This window comes from Podarcis cretensis, assembly GCF_951804945.1.
Source record: "Podarcis cretensis genome assembly, chromosome: Z".
Lineage (NCBI taxonomy): Eukaryota > Metazoa > Chordata > Lepidosauria > Squamata > Lacertidae > Podarcis > Podarcis cretensis.
In genome coordinates, this window is record NC_137184.1 from 48,860,408 (window position 1) to 48,880,360 (window position 19,953).

At 44.7% G+C, this 19,953-nt stretch overlaps 1 protein-coding gene across 3 annotated transcripts in view; it reads left to right on the top strand.

Moving 5' to 3' along the window:
* Nucleotides 1–17,211, top strand: part of DOCK11 (dedicator of cytokinesis 11) — a 163,748-nt gene extending 146,537 nt beyond the window's left edge. For 2 of the 3 annotated variants that reach the window (XM_079962608.1, XM_079962610.1), the window contains exons 48-53: nt 249–395; nt 1,472–1,682; nt 2,172–2,362; nt 7,590–7,690; nt 9,877–10,015; nt 16,722–17,211. In XM_079962608.1, the coding sequence (XP_079818734.1) occupies nt 249–395; nt 1,472–1,682; nt 2,172–2,362; nt 7,590–7,690; nt 9,877–10,015; nt 16,722–16,841 (909 nt within the window). In that variant the 3' untranslated portion in view covers nt 16,842–17,211. Of the gene's footprint in view, nt 1–248; nt 396–1,471; nt 1,683–2,171; nt 2,363–7,589; nt 7,691–9,876; nt 10,016–16,594; nt 16,608–16,721 lie in introns of all 3 variants that reach the window. The other variant, XM_079962609.1, reaches the window with a different exon arrangement.
* Nucleotides 17,212–19,953: the final 2,742 nt, after the last annotated feature.

Below are 19,953 nucleotides of genomic sequence, written 5' to 3' on the forward strand. Positions count from 1 at the left end.
TTATTCCAGTAGGCATTGGCCACGCACTCTCAAGCATATCTTTACAGCCATGAGGACTGGGAACTTATTTTAGGACAGGAGAATCTAGGAAAGCTAAATTCTGCACCCAGTACTACATTCATCACTTGCTATGCACTCCCATGGAATGCAATTCTGAGCATAGGGTAGATGTTTGATTTGTAGTCACTGCAACCATTTTTAAATTCCTTCCAATCATGTTGTTTGTTGTGCATTTCTGATCAACAAAGGCTTTCTTTGAAGAAGAGGATGGCAAGGAATACATCTACAAAGAGCCTAAGCTAACAGGTCTATCAGAGATCTCCTTCCGCCTGCTGAAACTTTATGGGGACAAATTTGGAGCAGAGAATGTCAAAATCATCCAGGACTCAAATAAGGTGACACAGAAATGCTTGCAGTCCTCCCCTCTCTTGGCAGCGCCCACCCTCAGACAATGTAAAAGTAAAGGTACCCCTGACCATGAGGTCCAGTCGCAGACGACTCTGGGATTGCGGCGCTCATCTCGCTTTATTGGCCGAGGGAGCAGGCATACAGCTTCTGGGTCATGTGGCCAGCATGGCTAAGCCGCTTCTGGCAAACCAGAGCAGCGCACGGAAATGCCGTTTACCTTCCCGCCGGAGCGGTACCTATTTATCTACTTGCACTTTGACATGCTTTCGAACTGCTAGGTGGGCAGGAGCAGGGACCGAGCAACGGGAGCTCACCCCATCGCGGGGATTCGAACTGCCGACCTTCCGATCAGCAAGCCCTAGGCTCTGTGGTTTAGACCACAGCGCCACCCGCTACCAATGTAGGAGCAGGCATTGCAGAAAGGAGTAGAGATGTTGTTCTGAGATCTGCCTCTCACTTGTGATCGAGGGAGATCACAAACCGTGATCCATTTTTGTCAGGGAAAGGCTCTGCCCATGGAAAACTAATCAGAGAGCTTGAGGTAGGCAGCTCTTGCCTTGCTGGCTGCCTTGGAAGCATTTCTATACAGTTCTTGGCCGATTGGAAGGCTGGGCTAGGAAAAGCCAATTTTAGCCAGGGATGTCATCCAATAGCGATGCAAGAATAAACCTCCTAAGATTGGGTACATTCATATGACAGTTTATTCTGTTTGCACATTTCCCCAACAATTGACTTCTGTCAGCATTATAATTCAGATTTCACATGACATAAAAGCCACTTCCAGAAATATACTGGAAGGCAGCATTCACATGAGAGTTTATTCCCTTTCCATGACATTTCCCAAATGGTTAAGTTCCACATGTTTGAGCTTTCACATGACATAAGTCACTTCTAGAACAAAGTGGGATATAGTGCAAATTTAGTACTCATTTTCTGCCACTGGAAGAAAAGCAGCAGGAGAGCAGCAGGTCATGTGGTTCTTAGATTCTTGGTCCACGATCCCTGATTGTGGTGCAGAGCTAGGCTGGGCCTCTTTCCTTACTCGTTTTCTCGCTTTCTTAAGGTGAATGCCAAAGACCTGGACTCTAAGTATGCGCACATTCAAGTGACTTACCTGAAGCCCTACTTTGATGAGAAAGAGCTCTCAGAGAGGAAGACAGATTTTGAAAGGAACCACAACATCAACCGATTTGTGTTCGAGACACCATATACTTTGTCTGGGAAAAAACATGGGAGTGTGGAAGAGCAGTGCAAGAGGCGGACAATCCTTACCAGTAAGATTCGTCTTCTAAGATGCTGGGAAAGGGTACAGGCAGCAGGGAGAGAGGGCCATGCTATGTATGTCAACAAAACGTGTTTTGATGGTGCAGTCAGCTGCTTTTATTTCCCCATCATGAGAAGGAATGTGGGATCAAAAGATAACACCCATCTGAGTTTGCTTTTTTCCCTCCTCCTTCTTAATCCATTTTCCTTTCATGCCATGTGTTTATAGATCACAAGCATGCCTTACTAGTGCATTTGTGAGTTGCCCTGGGAGCCTGGGTTTTTGTTTGTTTGTTTGTTTGTTTGCACAAGAGCAGAAAAAAAATGTTTTAGATAGATAAAAGAGGTTTTGAAAAGAATCTAATTAATTAGAACCTTGTGGGGCCATTCATGCAAGGAGTGTTTATCTAAAGTTAATGTCACAAGTTTGGGTATGTGGCTCTACCCACACAGGACTCCATGTGCACATGCCACCATTTTTGTTTACTCTCCCCTTCTAGCATCCAACTCCTTCCCCTATGTCAAAAAGAGGATTCCCGTCAGTCACGAGCACCAAGTCAATCTGAAGCCGATCGATGTGGCAACTGATGAAATCAAGGCAAAGACGGCTGAGCTGCAGCAATTGTGTACTTCAGCAGATGCTGACATGATCCAACTGCAGCTGAAGCTTCAAGGCTCCGTTTCAGTGCAGGTTGGTGGCTGGGCACACTATAAATCACCTCCCCCACCACCACCACCATCAATTTATTCATCACCTTCAAACAACTATCACATCAGGGGTTGCTTTGCCACATGACTGTTGTAAGTCATTTTGAATTGCTTTTTGCCGGGGGGAGGGGGGAGTGACTGATAAATTTAATAATAAAATAGTTAAACACACACATAAAAGAAACCCCAGCAAATTCATTTAAAATGAGACTGGAACCCTCATGCCCTTGATAGAAACAGTGTGCTGGCTAGAGGCCAGTTTGCTTTTTCAGAAACCGTCAACTGACATCAGTTCCCAGCAACCTCGAGATCATTGGATGGAAGGTTTTTGAATTGCAGTTGTTTTTAGAATGTTTTTAACTGTGATGGCATTTACAGGTTTGTAAATTGCAATTGTTTTAAGAATGTCTTGATCTGTTTCAGAATGCTTTTGCTTTTCCGTTTGTTAGGTATCTGTTTGCAGCCCTGGGCCTTCTGTGCCAGTTGTAGAACCGGAGAAAGTTGATACTGTGGGAGGCAATCTTTTGGGTATTTGGGTGCTAGGCTGCTTAGGGCTTTGTACTAACATGGTGGATTGATCCCAGTAGCTCACTGGCAGCCAGTGCCGTGCTCTCAAGATTCATGACATGTGGTCCTCTCTCCAGCCTAGATGCCACATTCTGCACTAGCTGCAGCCTCTGAAGTTTCCTTAGTGCACTATGTTCCTACAACAAACAGGCCTTTCCTGCTGTGATGCCAAAGAGGCGCACCTGTCACTGGCAGCTTGTTGCTGCCAGACAAAGAGCACCTTGTCTGCCCAGGCATTTTAGACTTTAAGATTATTTATATTTTTCTAGTTTGCTGCTCCATTGTTTTCAGTTTTAATTTGTTTTGTCTGCTTTCTCATTATAATCATTTATCATTATCATCATCATCATCATTATTGCATATTTATTTATACCCTGCCTTTTTCCCTGACAGGGACTCAAGGCAACTTACAGATAAAATAAGAACAGCTAAAAACATATTGGGGAGGGGAATCATTAAAAAACAATTAAACATTAATAGAATTAAAAATATATAAAAAGATCTATTAAAAGATCTATATATAAAAATAAAAGAGCTATTAAAAACATACAGATAATTGCAATAAAAACAGCATGGCACCAACCCTTTCATTAAAACCAGACAGTTCCCAAAAGCCAGCGGAAGGACAACAAGGAGGGACCCAGTCTAACTTCTCTAGGGAGGACTTTCCAAAGTCTGGGAGCAGCCACCGAGAAGGCCCTCTCCCGCATTCTTACCAAAGGGTCCCTTTTTACTGTTTTTAAATTACAGTTATCATGGTGCGAATTAAGCATTATTCACACCTTTGTATGTCGCCCTGGACTCTAGCGACAAAGAGTGGCTAACAAACATTTTAAATAAATAAATGGCGCTTCCCTTGTTTTCCTGGGTTCTTCTTTCCCACTATTGCAATTTTCTTTCTAAACTGCATGAGACAACAACCAGTTTTCCTGGCAAATGTTGCTCGATAAGGTGCTGTGTTCCATAATGGCACCACATAAATAATGGTTTTCCTGGTAATAGACAAGGCACCCAGCCACTTTGGCATGATTGGGGCTGTGAGCATTTATGCACTGTTTGTGTTTGACTACCATTAGTGGCTTGGAAACATGGACATTTAACTTAAGAGGTACAAAAGGAGTGAAGCTGTTATGTATGTTCTTTAGGAATAGTAAGGATGGACACTGCAATGGGAGTGACAGAAATACTGAGCAACAAGATTCCACTAGCACAACAGTTGTGTAATATTAAAACTCAATCGTCCACTAGCTCAAGAGCCCTTGCACTAGCAGACAATGTTGGATCCCACCCAGCCTCAATAAAAATGGGCCTCTATCCAGTGTATAAAATTTCTTTACTCCAAGTGTCGCTTATTATTGTAAACAGCCTGGCAGAAAAGATAGGTTCTCAGTTGATTCTATGTTGATTCCAACCAAAGCTTCAAGGGGAGGGTCCCTTCCTCCACTATGAGTCTATGACTCCAAGCCATACCTGAACAGTGGAATTCCAAGGCTCAGCTGGCTAGACCTGACAATCTTGTGTTCCACATCTTTGTTGTTGGCATCCGTCTGTCTCAAGAGACAATGGAGGGTACCTCCAGGGGTGAAGTCAAACCACTGTATTAGCAACACCAAAGTGACCTCCCCAGGATGCAAGCCTGTGCAGTGCATGTGAAGGTCCTAGTCTGCCCAGATGGCAAGACCCCTCCCTCTCAGCCTCACTGATATGGTCCAAAGGAAAGCAGAGCAATACGTTTGGCACCAGCTTGGCTGCAGGAGTTGCCGGAAGGAGGTGTGCAAGGCGCCATCCAACCCTCTTAGGGACTCCACTCTGGGTTTGTGTAGGGTTCATGTCTTAGCTATTTATTCTCCTGAAGATATCCTGCAGGGCAATAGAGGTTTAGGATCAGAGTTTTCCTTCTCCTAGATGGGATACTTCCCTGTCTTCACATGCATGGGGAGTTCCTAATTCACCGGGGGTTTGAGACCCCTTGCTACCCTCACTTGGTTTAGCCAGCCAGTCAAAGCCATTTCCCAGGGTGTGGTCGCTGTCTCATGCTGACAGCTTCTATGAGCCACAGGTGAGAGCTGAGTGCAGGGTGGGGACCAAAGCTGGGTAAACTTCCCAAGGAGTATGACATGTCCTCCACCAGAGGTACTACCCCATCCCTTAATACCCTATACACCCCACAAAAAATCTTTGTACCTTGTAGATTTTGCATTTATTATACAGCACTCACCTCTTATTTTCATCTGTCAAACTGGTCTGGTTTTCATCACTTGATCTAAGAGAGGGGCTGACAATAAGCGGGTGTCCATGCCTCAGAGCAAGAGGGTTAGGCTCTGTGATCTCCTTACTCCCATCCAGACTTGAGTCTCTGTAGTTTGGAATTCTTGCATTTCTTGTCTTCCTCTGCTAGGGGTGCCTTCACACAAGTGCGTGTTCCCAAATTACTTTTTGATGATGCCAGTTCATGTATTCAGCTGCTAGCTGGGATGCATTGTTTTCCATTTCACCCTGGATTTGTCATATGCAGCCCTTTTTCCGTTCCACTGCAATTCATTTTCCACCCAAAACTACAATCTTGCCGTCTGCTGCAGGGAAATTGTGTACTCTACCCCGTTCATTTGAATGCAAAGGAGAAGCAAGGCAAAGAGCATCAGTAATATAATCAATTGCATATCATTTCCGAGCTAAAAGCAACAACAGCAGTGAATACTAATCATATTCACTGGATTAATTTCTGTCCCAGACATGCAACATATGAGCAAACATTGGCAATTTCTGCTCCCTTTTCTGCCTTCCAACATCCCTAGGTGCCAGGCACCAATGGCTGGTTGATACAGGCACAGCCCCCAAGAATCATCAAGGTCAACCCCCTGCAGTGCAAGCATCTCAACCAAAGTACCCATGACAGGTGGCCATCCAACCTCTGCTGAAAAACCTCCAAGGAAGGAGAGACCACAAGGGATTCTGTTCCACTGCCAAGCAGTTCTTATTGTCAGAAAGTTCTTTCTGATGTTTAATCTCCTTTCTTGTAACTTGAAGCCATTGGTTCAAGTGGGGTGCCACAGGGTTCTGTCTTGGGCCCGGTCTTATTCAACATCTTTATCAACGACTTGGATGATGGACTCAAGGGCATCCTGATCAAATTTGCAGATGACACCAAACTGGGAGGGGTGGCTAACACCCCAGAGGACAGGATCACACTTCAAAACGACCTTGACAGATTAGAGAACTGGGCCAAAACAAACAAGATGAATTTTAACAGGGAGAAATGTAAAGTATTGCACTTGGGCAAAAAAAATGAGAGGCACAAATACAAGATGGGTGACACCTGGCTTGAGAGCAGTACATGTGAAAAGGATCTAGGAGTCTTGGTTGACCACAAACTTGACATGAGCCAACAGTGTGACGTGGCAGCTAAAAAAGCCAATGCAGTTCTGGGCTGCATCAATAGGAGTATAGCATCTAGATCAAGGGAAGTAATAGTGCCACTGTATTCTGCTCTGGTCAGAGCTCACCTGGAGTACTGTGTCCAGTTCTGGGCACCACAGTTCAAGAAGGACACTGACAAACTGGAACGTGTCCAGAGGAGGGCAACCAAAATGGTCAAAGGCCTGGAAACGATGCCTTATGAGGAACGGCTAAGGGAGCTGGGCATGTTTAGCCTGGAGAAGAGGAGGTTAAGGGGTGATATGATAGCCATGTTCAAATATATAAAAGGATGTCACATAGAGGAGGGAGAAAGGTTGTTTTCTGCTGCTCCAGAGAAGCGGACATGGAGCAATGGTTCCAAACTACAAGAAAGAAGATTCCACCTAAACATTAGGAAGAACTTCCTGACAGTAAGAGCTGTTTGACAGTGGAATTTGCTGCCAAGGAGTGTGGTGGAGTCTCCTTCTTTGGAGGTCTTTAAGCAGAGGCTTGACAACCATATGTCAGGAGTGCTCTGATGGTGTTTCCTGCTTGGCAGGGGGTTGGACTCGATGGCCCTTGTAGTCTCTTCCAACTCTATGATTCTATGATTCTATATGCCCTGTACAGCACCCATCACATTTTTAAGACTTAAAACTGCAATTGGCTATTTGCTGTTAGCTTTTTCAGTTTCTCTAATGTTGTTCCTTAGTGTTCAAAAGAACTCTGTGGATCTTTGAAACTTCTTGAGCATCCTCTTTAAGTATGTATCTACTAGGATAGGCAACATTTTATTGCAACATTTTATTCAGAATATTTTTTTCTGTATTTTCCTCCTCTAAAAACTAGGTGCGCCCTATGGTCAGGTGCGCCCTATGGAGCGAAAAATACGGTAGATAAAAGACGGTACTTGTTTACACAATGTGTAATAATTTATGGAAAGCAGTGTTACAAGATGTGTTGATGACCTCTCTTAGATTTCTTTAAAAGGGGAAGCAGACAAATATGGAGGAAGAGGAGGGGGGCTTTTATTTATTAGTGGTGATGGCAAAATGGAACCTCTGAATAACAGTGACAGAAGGAGGAAATGGCTGTTGCTGGCCACTGTGGGAGGAAGGAAGGCTGGACCAGAAGAACTTTTCGACGCAGAAGGGGTCCTCCTAGAATCTTCTCTGCTTTTTCTCTGAAATTTCTGATTTTTGTCTGAAATCTGTAGGAATTTAATTCTGTGTTTTAACTTTTCTTAGGTCAATGCTGGCCCACTAGCCTATGCACGGGCTTTCCTAGATGACAAGCACTCCAGCAAATATCCCAGCAAGAAGGTGAACGAACTGAAAGAAATGTTCAGGTAGTTATGTTTTATTTTAATCTATTATGTTTATTTCTCATCTGCGATGGGACCCAAGGCGTAGGAGGGATCTCAAGCACACTCCCATCCAAGCACTGCCCAGACCCACGTAGTTGGAGTGAGGTGACTGTCCCATCTGCCTTCAAATGATACTTTGGGTGCCCACCTAACAGACTTTCTATGAAACTGCAGGGGACAGAGTCCTTCCCACTACGCTGCGGGAAAGTGGGCATAATCCCAACATGCCAAGGGCCTTCTGTACTCTGCACACACAAAACAGAACCAAATCAAATGCAGGAACATGTACTTGTCTCTTCTATTCTTTTTTTGTGGAGAAGGGTGTAGAGGAAAGTGGTGTTCCAAATCCCCCCCCCCCTGGAACATCCCCTTAACCTCCTGGGCTTCCTAGGATCTGAGGCTAATCTTTACACATTATGGAATGTGTAATTTTGTAAAATATAACAACAATGCAAAGATTCTCAGGATGTGGAATTTGTCCAAATGTCAGCACCATTGAGACACATTGCCCTGCATATCAATGCTTATTTCACTGCTTATTTGTCAACCTGGTGCCCTCCATACGTTTTGGAGTATAATCCCCATTAGCCCCAGCCAATGCATCCATAGTAAAAAAACAACAACATCCAGAGCGCACCAGGTTTGGAGAGGCTGACTTTGAACAGTATTACAGGCTACAATATAAGAGGCTAGATCTGGGGTCAGCAAACATTTTCATCAGGGGGGTTGGTCCACTGTCCCTCAGACCTTGTGGGGGGCTGGACTATATTTTGAAAAATATAAATACCTTGCAAGCCAGTCCCACAGCTGCCTCTGGACCTGGAGGAGGAACACACTCTGCACATGCTCAGGAGCGCATCTCAGCACTGCCCGCTCACCATCATTGCTGACGAGAAGCAGCCAATCCATCTGCCCATCCCTGCAGAGCTCCCAGGCGGCGTGCACCACACACAGTGGCCAGGTTGGCAGGCAGGTCGCACATGCGGAGTGCCGGGCAGGTGGAGCACAACTCACCCTCCAGCTGCCCCAGTGCGGCTGCCGAGTGCGCCACCAGCAGCAGCGACAAGCCGGGTGCCAGGCGCGACAAGCTCCAGCTGAAGCCCCGCGACGCACCTCTCACAATGCTGCCCGCCTGCCAGTCAGACTGTCCTCGCACAGTCAGCGAGGCTTCGGATTGCCAATCGGAAGCCTTGCCAGCGTCGCCGCCTGCCCAGAGGAGCTTCCTACAGCCAATCCCAAGCCGTGCCATCATCACGGAAGTCAGTCCCCAGGTGGTGAGGCGTCTGTGGCTTCTTTTCAAGGAAATGCTGCGCTGTGCCGCTTTAGCTCAGTCCGGGCACTCACTGAGTGGGCGGCAGGGTCCGCGGGCCAGATTTACGAGCCTGGTGGGCCTCATCCAGCCCGCTGGCCTTAGTTTGCCGACCCCTGGGCTAGATTTACATAATTGACTCCAATTATTCCTGAGAGCTGTGGGCAAGCAGTCTTTCTCCCTGAATTAAAAGTGGTGAGACATTTCAGTCACACAACTCAGAATTATTATCATTATAATTTAATAATAATAATAGTTACATTTGTAAGTCGCTCTAAATGAAAGAAAAAGTCTCAAAGCCACCTAACAAAATAAAATACAATAAATAGTAGCAATTTAAAAACAGAAAAAAATTAAGCAGTGGACAATACAAAATACATAAAATGCTCATCCAAAACCATATTAAGAGCTGATTACTGATTTTAACTTTTTACATGGTTTTTATTGTGTGGTTTTATATTATAATTGTGCCAAACCACTTTTTTTATATAAATAGCAATATATAAATATTTTTATAAAATAATAAGGGCAAATCCTACCCACTTAAAGACTGACAACAATGGTGCCAGGTTTATCATGTATGCTATTTTATTTTAGCATTAGATGTCTCCTTGTGGGGCATTACAAAAGACAGGATATAAATGTTTTAAGAATATGACCCATATTCCTTTGCCTAGACAAAGATACAGTACTAGAAAAGGTTGTTAGCTGCCAGAATCCAGGTCTTCATCAGTCACCTGTGCACTAGGCTGTCTCAGTATCGCAAGTGCCAAAGTCAATGCACACGCCTATTTGTTTTGCAGCTTCAATGCCTACATGAGTCAGCCGGGGTCCCATAAATTCTGTTTTCTCTCAACAGGAAGTTTATTCAGGCCTGTGGAATTGCCCTTGAGCTCAACGAGCGCCTAATCAAGGAGGACCAGGCAGAATACCATGAAGAGCTGAAGTCCAACTTCAGGGACATGGTGAAAGAGCTTTCAGACATCATCCATGAACAGGTAGAGAGTCCAGGAGGGCTGCTCTGAAAGTAAATGTACACAGAGCCTCTCCCAGCCAAGGCATCAAGATATGTGGCTATTAATTTTCATTATTATGATGATTATTACGCTGATGATTAACAAGAATCCTTATACTTATACTATCAGTCTCCTCGGCACCTTGGCAACATTAACAAGTCCCTGTTCCACAAAATTAATATATGAAATATACAGTTGGGAAACAACAGAGGGAGAAAAAAGAGGAGCGAGAATGTGAGCAAATGCCATTTACACAAGTTTATTAAGCTTGGTTAAAGCTGTAATCTAGGGAAAGGGTCAAAGGTTCCTTAGATTGTTATTGTGTAGCAAAAATCAATACCAGGTTTGAGCGGGTCCTGGGCACCCTAATCTCTGTTGCTGCCCCTCCTTATGTCAGTGGGCCCTGGTCAGTGGGCAGGAGTCCAGCCGATGGCTCTAGCCATCATTTTAAATTACCATAATCCCCTAGAATGTTGATGCCACATCAGCGTCGTGGGAAACTTAAAATGACAGCTTGATCCAGATACCTGGCACTGCTCATAGTGCAGGACCAGGCCTTTGAAAAGAAAAGAAACCACAGGAGAGTCCTAAGCCATGGACCTGGCGAAGTGTGATGTTCCTGACAGCTGGCCGGTGCTGATGCCAACACTGAGCAGCTGTGATGCCAACACTGGACCGATTTTTTAATGGGGTGTGCTTGTGTAAATTGGATATCCTTTCAAGATCAGAGCAGCACAGCAATCATCATCACCCTCTATACTCTGCAATGTGGTAATCTAGAATCTGCAGTTAGAATAAAACAGTGCACACAAACAGTGACTGAAGGTTATGATGATGTGACCTCCAACATGCCCTGTTGAGGCAGTTGTTAGGGCTGGGCTGAAATGTCTCCCCCTGACTTTGGCCTCTCCAGTTTCACTCCCCACAGTCACAGGAGGCATTATGCTGCGGGGATGAAATATGGGGGTCTAGGAACAGCACCTCATCATCATGTAGTGCCTTTATTGGGGGGGGGGGTTACAGACATCACCAGCCAAGTGAAATGCAAAATGACAATGAGAAAAAGGTATGCTCAGAGGGTGATTTTAGGACAACTGCGCACATAGTGTACCTCCTTGCTGAATTTTGGCTCAACTTTGGATCTGACATGCTTGGTTCCTCTGCTGTTTGAAAGCTGAGAGTTCTTCAGAGAAAGCAAACCATGATAGGAATAACAGCAAAACAAAATGAAAAATGGGCAGCCACATTCAGTAAATAGCTGGAGGCTGGACAGGAGTGCAGAACTGGGGCACATGTTTGGCATGTGAACACCAGCCACTGTCAATTTGGGGCCCTGGCCTTTCTTCTGGCCTGCTTGACTGACAGTCAGCTTTCACTTTCTCCCCTTCCCCCTCCCCTGAAATCCCTGAAGAGGGCCTGCCTGCCTGCCTGCCTGGGAATCTATAACCCTGCCCTTCTGTACATAGCCTCCTGGGCACATTATAAACAACATTAAAACAATGCAAATTGGCTTCTCAGTACTGAAAGTGTTTAGAGGTTGAACATATCCCCAGAGACATACTGTGATAACGCACCCACAATTCCCTCCCAGTTTTCTGCTGTTTTATTTGCATGTGGATGACGGAACGGCTTCTGCATTCCGTTAATATTCAAATAGGGAAAACAAACTTCTAAGAAAGATCTCTCAAGTAATGGGGTCATTAGGAGTCAGTTTGGAACAGGCTGTCATTTTTGATGCACTCCAGATTGTTATTCAAAAAAGCTTCCCATAGTTTGCCTGTTTTGGGTGTTTGGTGGGGGGAGGGGGGAACTGCAGATGATCTGATGCAGCCTATCCTAGTAGATACATACTTAAAGAGGATGCTCAAGAAGTTTCAAAGATCCACAGAGTTCTTTTGAACACTAAGGAACAACATTAGAGAAACTGAAAAAGCTAACAGCATTTGGGCAAATAGCCAATTGCAGTTTTAAGTCTTAAAAATGTGATGGGTGCTGTACAGGGCATATAGAATCATAGAATCATAGAGTTGGAAGAGACCACAAGGGCCATCGAGTCCAACCCCCTGCCAAGCAGGAAACACCATCAGAGCACTCCTGACATATGGTTGTCAAGCCTCTGCTTAAAGACCTCCAAAGAAGGAGACTCCACCACACTCCTTGGCAGCAAATTCCACTGTCAAACAGCTCTTACTGTCAGGAAGTTCTTCCTAATGTTTAGGTGGAATCTTCTTTCTTGTAGTTTGGAACCATTGCTCCGTGTCCGCTTCTCTGGAGCAGCAGAAAACAACCTTTCTCCCTCCTCTATGTGACATCCTTTTATAGATTTGAACATGGCTATCATATCACCCCTTAACCTCCTCTTCTCCAGGCTAAACATGCCCAGCTCCCTTAGCCGTTCCTCATAAGGCATCGTTTCCAGGCCTTTGACCATTTTGGTTGCCCTCCTCTGGACACGTTCCAGTTTGTCAGTGTCCTTCTTGAACTGTGGTGCCCAGAACTGGACACAGTACTCCAGGTGAGCTCTGACCAGAGCAGAATACAGTGGCACTATTACTTCCCTTGATCTAGATGCTATACTCCTATTGATGCAGCCCAGAACTGCATTGGCTTTTTTAGCTGCCACGTCACACTGTTGGCTCATGTCAAGTTTGTGGTCAACCAAGACTCCTAGATCCTTTTCACATGTACTGCTCTCAAGCCAGGTGTCACCCATCTTGTATTTGTGCCTCTCATTTTTTTTGCCCAAGTGCAATACTTTACATTTCTCCCTGTTAAAATTCATCTTGTTTGTTTTGGCCCAGTTCTCTAATCTGTCAAGGTCGTTTTGAAGTGTGATCCTGTCCTCTGGGGTGTTAGCCACCCCTCCCAGTTTGGTGTCATCTGCAAATTTGATCAGGATGCCCTTGAGTCCATCATCCAAGTCGTTGATAAAGATGTTGAATAAGACCGGGCCCAAGACAGAACCCTGTGGCACCCCACTAGTCACTCTTCTCCAGGATGAAGAGGAACCATTGATGAGCACCCTTTGGGTTCAGTCAGTCAGCCAGTTACAAATCCACTGAGTGGTAGCATAGTCAAGACCGCATTTTACCAGCTTCTTTACAAGAATATCATGGGGCACCTTGTCAAATGCCTTGCTGAAATCAAGGTAGGCTACATCCACTGCGTTCCCTTCATCTACCAGGGTTGTAATTCTGTCAAAAAACAAGATCAGGTTAGTCTGACATATCCCCTGTACAGATCCAACGCAAGATCCCAAACGAACTTTAAAAAAGCAAGTATATTTCTATTCTTCCTCCTGGATTTGAAAAGTTTGGAAATCGTTTGAGCAGTGTCTGCTTCAAGCTCCAAACCCAAAGTGCTGGATTTTCTTGATTCCAGCAATCACAGACTGTGTAACATTCAGCATGGAAGATCACCTACCCTCCTAGAGTTGATGGGGAGTTGGTGTCCCTCCAGATATTGTAGGGTTCATGAGAGTTGAAAGACCCACCATCTCTGAAGGCCACAGTCTTCTCATTTATACCTTATAAGCCTCTCTCGTTCTGTTCCCCTAATACAAATCATCCACTCAGGTATTTCCCAAACCCCACTCAGGTCTTACTTTGATTTAAAACAAAAAACCCAAATCCTGCAAAGCCCAGATTTGAGCATCTGTTGTCATTTAGGTGAACTCTTGAACCACACTTGCAAAACAGGAAGTGGGGCTGCACATTCTTGGAGCAGGCTGTGACTCCAAGACAGGGTTATAGAAAAAGCCACACAAGGATTTCCAGAAATAAAGGTTTTGGGCTTTAAAAATTCAGTCAGTTGGGTGGCTGTTACTTACCCCGAAGTTTCTTAAAACTATACTTGGTTTTAAAAATTATTAGTAGGGTGGGGAAAACCCCTCAAGAGGTCACCTACTGGCAAAAACACAATGACTAGGTCTGGGGTACAAGTCTTGCACCGTTTTGGACAGGTTCCTTGATTTGTCAATCAAGCCCAACAGATGGGTGACCACACTGTGTCTCAACTTGAAAGATGTGGCATTCTGAAGAAAAGCAGGGAGTCCACCATTTGCCCTCATCACTGCTGGTGTGGTGTGGGGCCGGTTGCTCTTTTACTGCTCTGAACTTTGGACTGGTGTTCTTTTGTACAACACGTCTCAGCATATCTGGAACGTTGTCACCAGAAGCCAGCAGGAGTGCGGCAGATAGAGCAGCTTTCCCCAACCTGGTGTCCTCCTGATGCTTTAGACTACAATGCCCATCTGCCCCAGCCAGCATGGCCCACAGTCAGGGATTATGATGATCAGAGTTGCAGTTCAAAGCATTTGAAAGGCACCAGGATGGAGAGAGATGGGTGAGCATGTTGGACTAGGACGAGGGAGACCCAGGGTCAGATCTCTTATTTGGCCACAAAGCTCACAGGGTGAGCTTGGGCCAGTCATAATCTTCCAGCCCAGCCCACCATGCAGGGTTGCTGTGAGGCCAAAACTGGGCAGAGGGGGAGCCATGTACTTTGCTCTGTCCTTTGAGGAAAGATGAGGGAGAACCATAAAGAAATGATAAATATCACAACAACAGCAGCACTGGTAGCATCTCCAGTGGAAATATAACTCTCTACCAGAAAGTCTAGCTTCCTTAATCTCTAGTTGCACTGCTTCTGTACTATGTAAAGAAATGCCAGACTGTTCTTTTCCTCAACTACAGCAAATCTTGACATGAACCAGAGCACTAAAGAATCTTTCTGGTATTTTTGATTAATGGAAGTGTGTTGAACAGGAAAGTTAATGGCTCACAATATTAACACCCAGGTAACTTAAAGAGTAAGCTCCACTTATCCCAGTTGACCTGTTTATTAAGCATTTGTCCTGATTTGTTTGAAGGGAGATCAGACAATGTTGATTATTTATTGAGCATTCATTCTGTGTTTGCAGAGAAGTTAGATGACATTTATGTTCAGTGCATTTCCCCTGCTCCCCACTTTCCTTATTGCAGAAAGTCTGCAAGACCTCTCAATGCACTATAACTGTGTGATTAGAATTTGCCATGTATTATTCATTTCCACCTGAAAACAGCAAATAGCTGGATATGCCCCACTTTAAAAAAGGTATCCCAGTTTTTAATTAGTTAATTCAAGATGTGAATAATTTTTTACACCCACTACAGAGGGGGAAGATAATTTAAATCAAAAACGATATATTTTATTTGCCTTTTCTTCTCTTCCATCAGGTTGTTAATATTAGAAGGTTCCTTCTAACTTCTGTTCTTCATGTATCTGTTATTCTAAAAGACCAAAATTTCACTTCTCTTCCTCTGCTAGTTGTAAGGGTTAGTAGGGACACACAGTGCTTGCCCTACAGGGGGGCAGAGAGACCCCCTTAAATGACTTTTTTTTTGGAGGCCAATAGTTAGCAAAAATTGGCCAGGAGGAGGTCAGCTCCTTCTACCTCCCCTACACCATCTTGAACACTAATAAGACAGGAGGTGCTTGGTTAAGACTGGGTGGGGAACATGTGGTCTTTCAGATGTTGTTAAACTCCAAACTCCCATCAGTCCACATGGCTAATGGTCAGAAATGGTGGGAGTTTTATTTCAGCAACATCTGGAGGGCCACAGATTATGCGCCCCTGGGGCTATGAACTATCTTATACATAGCTACTCCTGACAGACAGAAAATGAATTAGTGACTTTGTAGACACGAGTAGACATTTTCTGTTTCCATGCCATTCCTACCTGTGGCCATGCCCATGCATGGATGCCAAACTCAGCAGTCTGACAGGGGAATATTTCAGGGGGCTGAGTGTGGGTGTCAGTACTGGGTTTGTGTTTGCTTTGATCTGCCCTGCAGACCTCTATGCTTTTAACCAGGAGTCCAAGTGCCACGCTTGGATAAGGCATTCCAAAATGGCTCCCAGAGATGATCTAGCCTGCCATGAATCTTTGAAACAGGGTGCGATAGAAACTTGTGAAGAATAAAGGCACTGAGCATGATCCAATTTGTTGGTGGGGTGTCTTCCTACACAGAACCTCATTGGAAACAATGCAAGCAGAAAGTTCTTGGTTCAGCCTCCGGTGTCTCCTGCTGAAACAGGAAGAGACTCCTGTCTGAAACACTGGAGAGCCACTTGCATGCGATGCAGACACTTCTGAGCTAACGAATCAATGGTCTGACTCAGTAGAAGGGAATTCCTTTGTTACTAAATAAAAGAAAGTGGTTTTTACCACTTCCAGAGCAATCTCTTGGTTCTGGAATGCTCCACTGACCCTTTAGGTGTGACCCTGTACAATTCTAAGGTAGAATTCAGCAAGAACCCAAACCTAATTATTAGCAAACTCCTTCTAATTTTGAGAACTAGAAGTGGAACAAACTATTTAGAGCACTTATGGGATTTTCTTTGTTGGAAGCTTTCAGGACAATTAATAATGTCTTAATCTTACAAGTATTTGATTAGATGATCTTCTGAACCCCTTCTAGCTCTGGGGTTATTTTGAGAGCATAGTAGACATCATTGCTAAATAACTTCTCTTTCCTATTCTCTTTTGTTTTCTTTTAATGCTGCCTTTGCAATAACAGCTTTGAAGACCAGGTTGGGTAACACCATTCTACATTTCCTTTTGTGTTGTTGAAACAATTTTTGTTGCTGTTAGGAACAGATAAGGTTTTTGCTTAATTTGCTAACTCAGCTTTGGGGTTTTTTTAGATGTACCAAGAAGATACCATTCAGTCCTCATGGATGCACAACACCTTACATGTGTTCTGTGCAATAAGTGGAACTTCAGGCAATGGCTATGGCTCACTTAGATCTACGTTCAACGTTTAAAAAGAAACTTGGGAGTGACTCTTGACATTCTACAGATCTTTCTCAGGAATACTTGGGACTGTTGCCTGAAAGATATTAACCTCCAGACACGTGAACAAAATGGTCTCAATATTTTTCTTTGTTTAAGCAGAATCAACTGGCTTTCAAACAGGGTACTTGCTTAATTCAGAGACTGTGAAAGTGCCTCTATGATATGCTTTCCTCCTTGTATCTTTTGTTGTTGTTGTTGTCGTTGCATTCTTAAAATCTATGGAATACACCAAAAGGCATTTATCAAATCACCTTGTACTGAAAAGAATGAACTTGAATACGGTACCATGTAAAGTTGTACAATGGAATATAATAAAATGTAAAACTGCTATGTAAATAAGGTAGTTGTGTGAACATGTCTTTTGTGCTCAGTATAAAAAGCAGAAGCCAGAAAAAATGCCCTGCAGCCTCTATGCCAAAATACAGGTATTTTACAGAGAGATTGGGGAACCTTTTTCAGCCTGAGGGTCACATCCCCTTCTGGGCACCCATTTGGGGGCTACACACCGGGGGGGGGGGCAGAGCCAGAGGTTGAAAGAGACTAAATTAATTAATGTATATTTTTCCTTTGCACAGCGGGCCAGGTTCTACAATAAATTCTCTCACCTGTTTTTCTATCCAAAACCCAGGTGAGCCAGAGTCAGCAATGAGAGTTCAAAGTGCCATCTAGCCAAGCAAAGACAGTGAAGTAAGATATGAAGCAGGGACAGTGATGAGGGGTGACTGAAGATGGGGTTGGCCCACATGGAGTTCCATGACCTGGGCTGCATTTGGACCTCAGGTTGTTGGCATTCTTCTGTCGAGAGACAATGGAGTGTGCCTCTGGGTGTGGAATAAAAATGCTGCCTTAGCACCAAAGTGACCTCCCTGGGGCAGTGGCAGAGCTTCGTGGCACCAGGGGGGGGGTGGCAGAGAGCAGGCAGGGGTGGGGCTGGCGCGTGTCCTGGGGGCATGGTGCGTTGCCTGCAGGGGCGTGGCACCCAGTGTGGGTGGGGAGGCAGCCGTGATGGCACCCCACCGGGATCACGCTGCTGGTGGTGGTGTGCTCCCCCCACACTCCTCTTCCTCCACCAGTGCCCTGGGGTACAAGCCTAGGCAGTGTGCATGGAGGTCCTGGGCTCATCTTTTGGATGTAGTCCAAAACAAAGCAGAGTAATTAGTTTGGCACCCACTTGGCTGCAGGAGTTGCTGGAAGGAGGCATGCCAGGCACCATCCAACTGTTGAAGGAACTCCACTCTGGATTGTAGAGTTCACTCCTTAGCCATTTCTTCTCCTGAAGATATCCCACAAGGCAATAGAGATTTAGGATCAGAATTTTCCTTCTTCTAGATGAGCTACTTCCCAGGCTGATGAGCTCCATCAGCACCTCACTTCCCTCTACAGCATGTGCAGAAGCCACCTTCTTGACCATTGGACCCACAATTGATCTTGTGCATTTAATACACCGGAGCCTGTCTTCACATGCAGGGGAAGTCCATAACTCACAGAGGGTTTGAGATCCGTTGGCTACCCTTGCCTAGTTTAGCTGGCCAGTTGAAGCCATTTATGGTGGGTGGCCACATCCTGGCAACTTTTAGGAGCCACAGGTGAGAGCTGAGTTCAGAGCGGGGACCAAAGGTGACAAACAACCCCAGAAGGAAATGTCCCCCATCAGAGGTACTACTCCTCCCTTAAGGTACTCCATCTAATACTCCCTCAAGAAAGGTAAAAAAGTCTCATTTAAGATTCTCAGAGTTGCTTGCTTTTACTCATTCTGCACTGTTTGACTTCTGCTGGCTGTGGAGGAATGACAAAGAAATAACCAGTGCACTGACTCAACTTACCCTGCAACTGCTGGAGGATGGGGTTGACCTGTATTTAGAACTCCCTAAGTAACATAGGCTGCCGCCTACTCTCTCCTCTGTTCCCTTTGAATTATTTAAACCCAGGCCAAAAACGAAAAGCCCTATAGTCAAACCCTGTATCTTTAGTTTTCCCTGGCTTTGGAAAGGCTTTAGTCATTTTGTCATGTTTACTGGGAGCTGACTCACGCAAGCTTTACGCATTCTTGCACAACAGTGTGACAAGCACAACAGTGTGACAGAGTGCTGAGGGGATCCTGCCCCTTTTCTCCTTTGACTGGGCATGTGGGCCTGAGAATTTCTTCTTGTGAGCATGGAGGAGTTCCTGTTTAACATAGGCATGATAAGGTGTCACATCTTCAGGGGGAGAAAGTGGGAGAGAACATGGAAAGAAAGAAAGGAACAAGTTCTTTGTTTTACTTAAGCTATATTGAGTGAGGATTAAGACACAGCAGACACATATAAGATCTCCAGAAAAGCTGTCAATTGTTTCAGCAATGCCCACATCCCACCCCAGCCAGATCATTTGTACTTCAGCTTTTGGCAAAGCTTCCTTCTCCTTACATGAACAATGCTTTGCAGAGGACATACCGGTACTCCTGCTTATGAACAGCTTGAAACTTGAGGGCAGGGGACAAAAATATGACTTTCTTGTTCACTGTATGAATAAATGAAGTTGCCTTATCTTGCACCAAAGCACATCCCAGTGCATCCTAGTCGCATGGGCACTTGCTCTCTAAGGCATCAGGCAGATAAAGGTCTTGTCAGTCTTGTTGCTGCAGAGTGACCCTTTAACTAGAGTACATAGAATCATAGAAGTGTAGAGTTGAAAGTGGCCACAATGATAATCTAGTCCAACCCGCAGGAATATTTTGCCTAATCTGGGGCTCGAACCCACAACCCTAAGATTAAGTCTCATGCTCTATGAACTGAGCTATCAGTTTAAATGATAGGTAAAGGTGAAGGACCCCATTATTGTTTTTATACTGTAAACTGTCCTGTGATCCTCGAGTCAAGGGCAGTATTGAAAATAATAAATAAATATCCTTTCCACCAAGTTGCTCAGGGGGTGTAATTGGTTCTCTGCCCATGCCCACAATTTTTCATAACAACAACCCTATATGGAAACTTCATCTGACTTCAAGTGCACATGGCCTGAGTTTACCAAATGAACTGGAATTTTAAAGTAAAATGAAGCTGCCATATTTTAAGACAGATTGCTAGCCATCTTGCCCAGGCT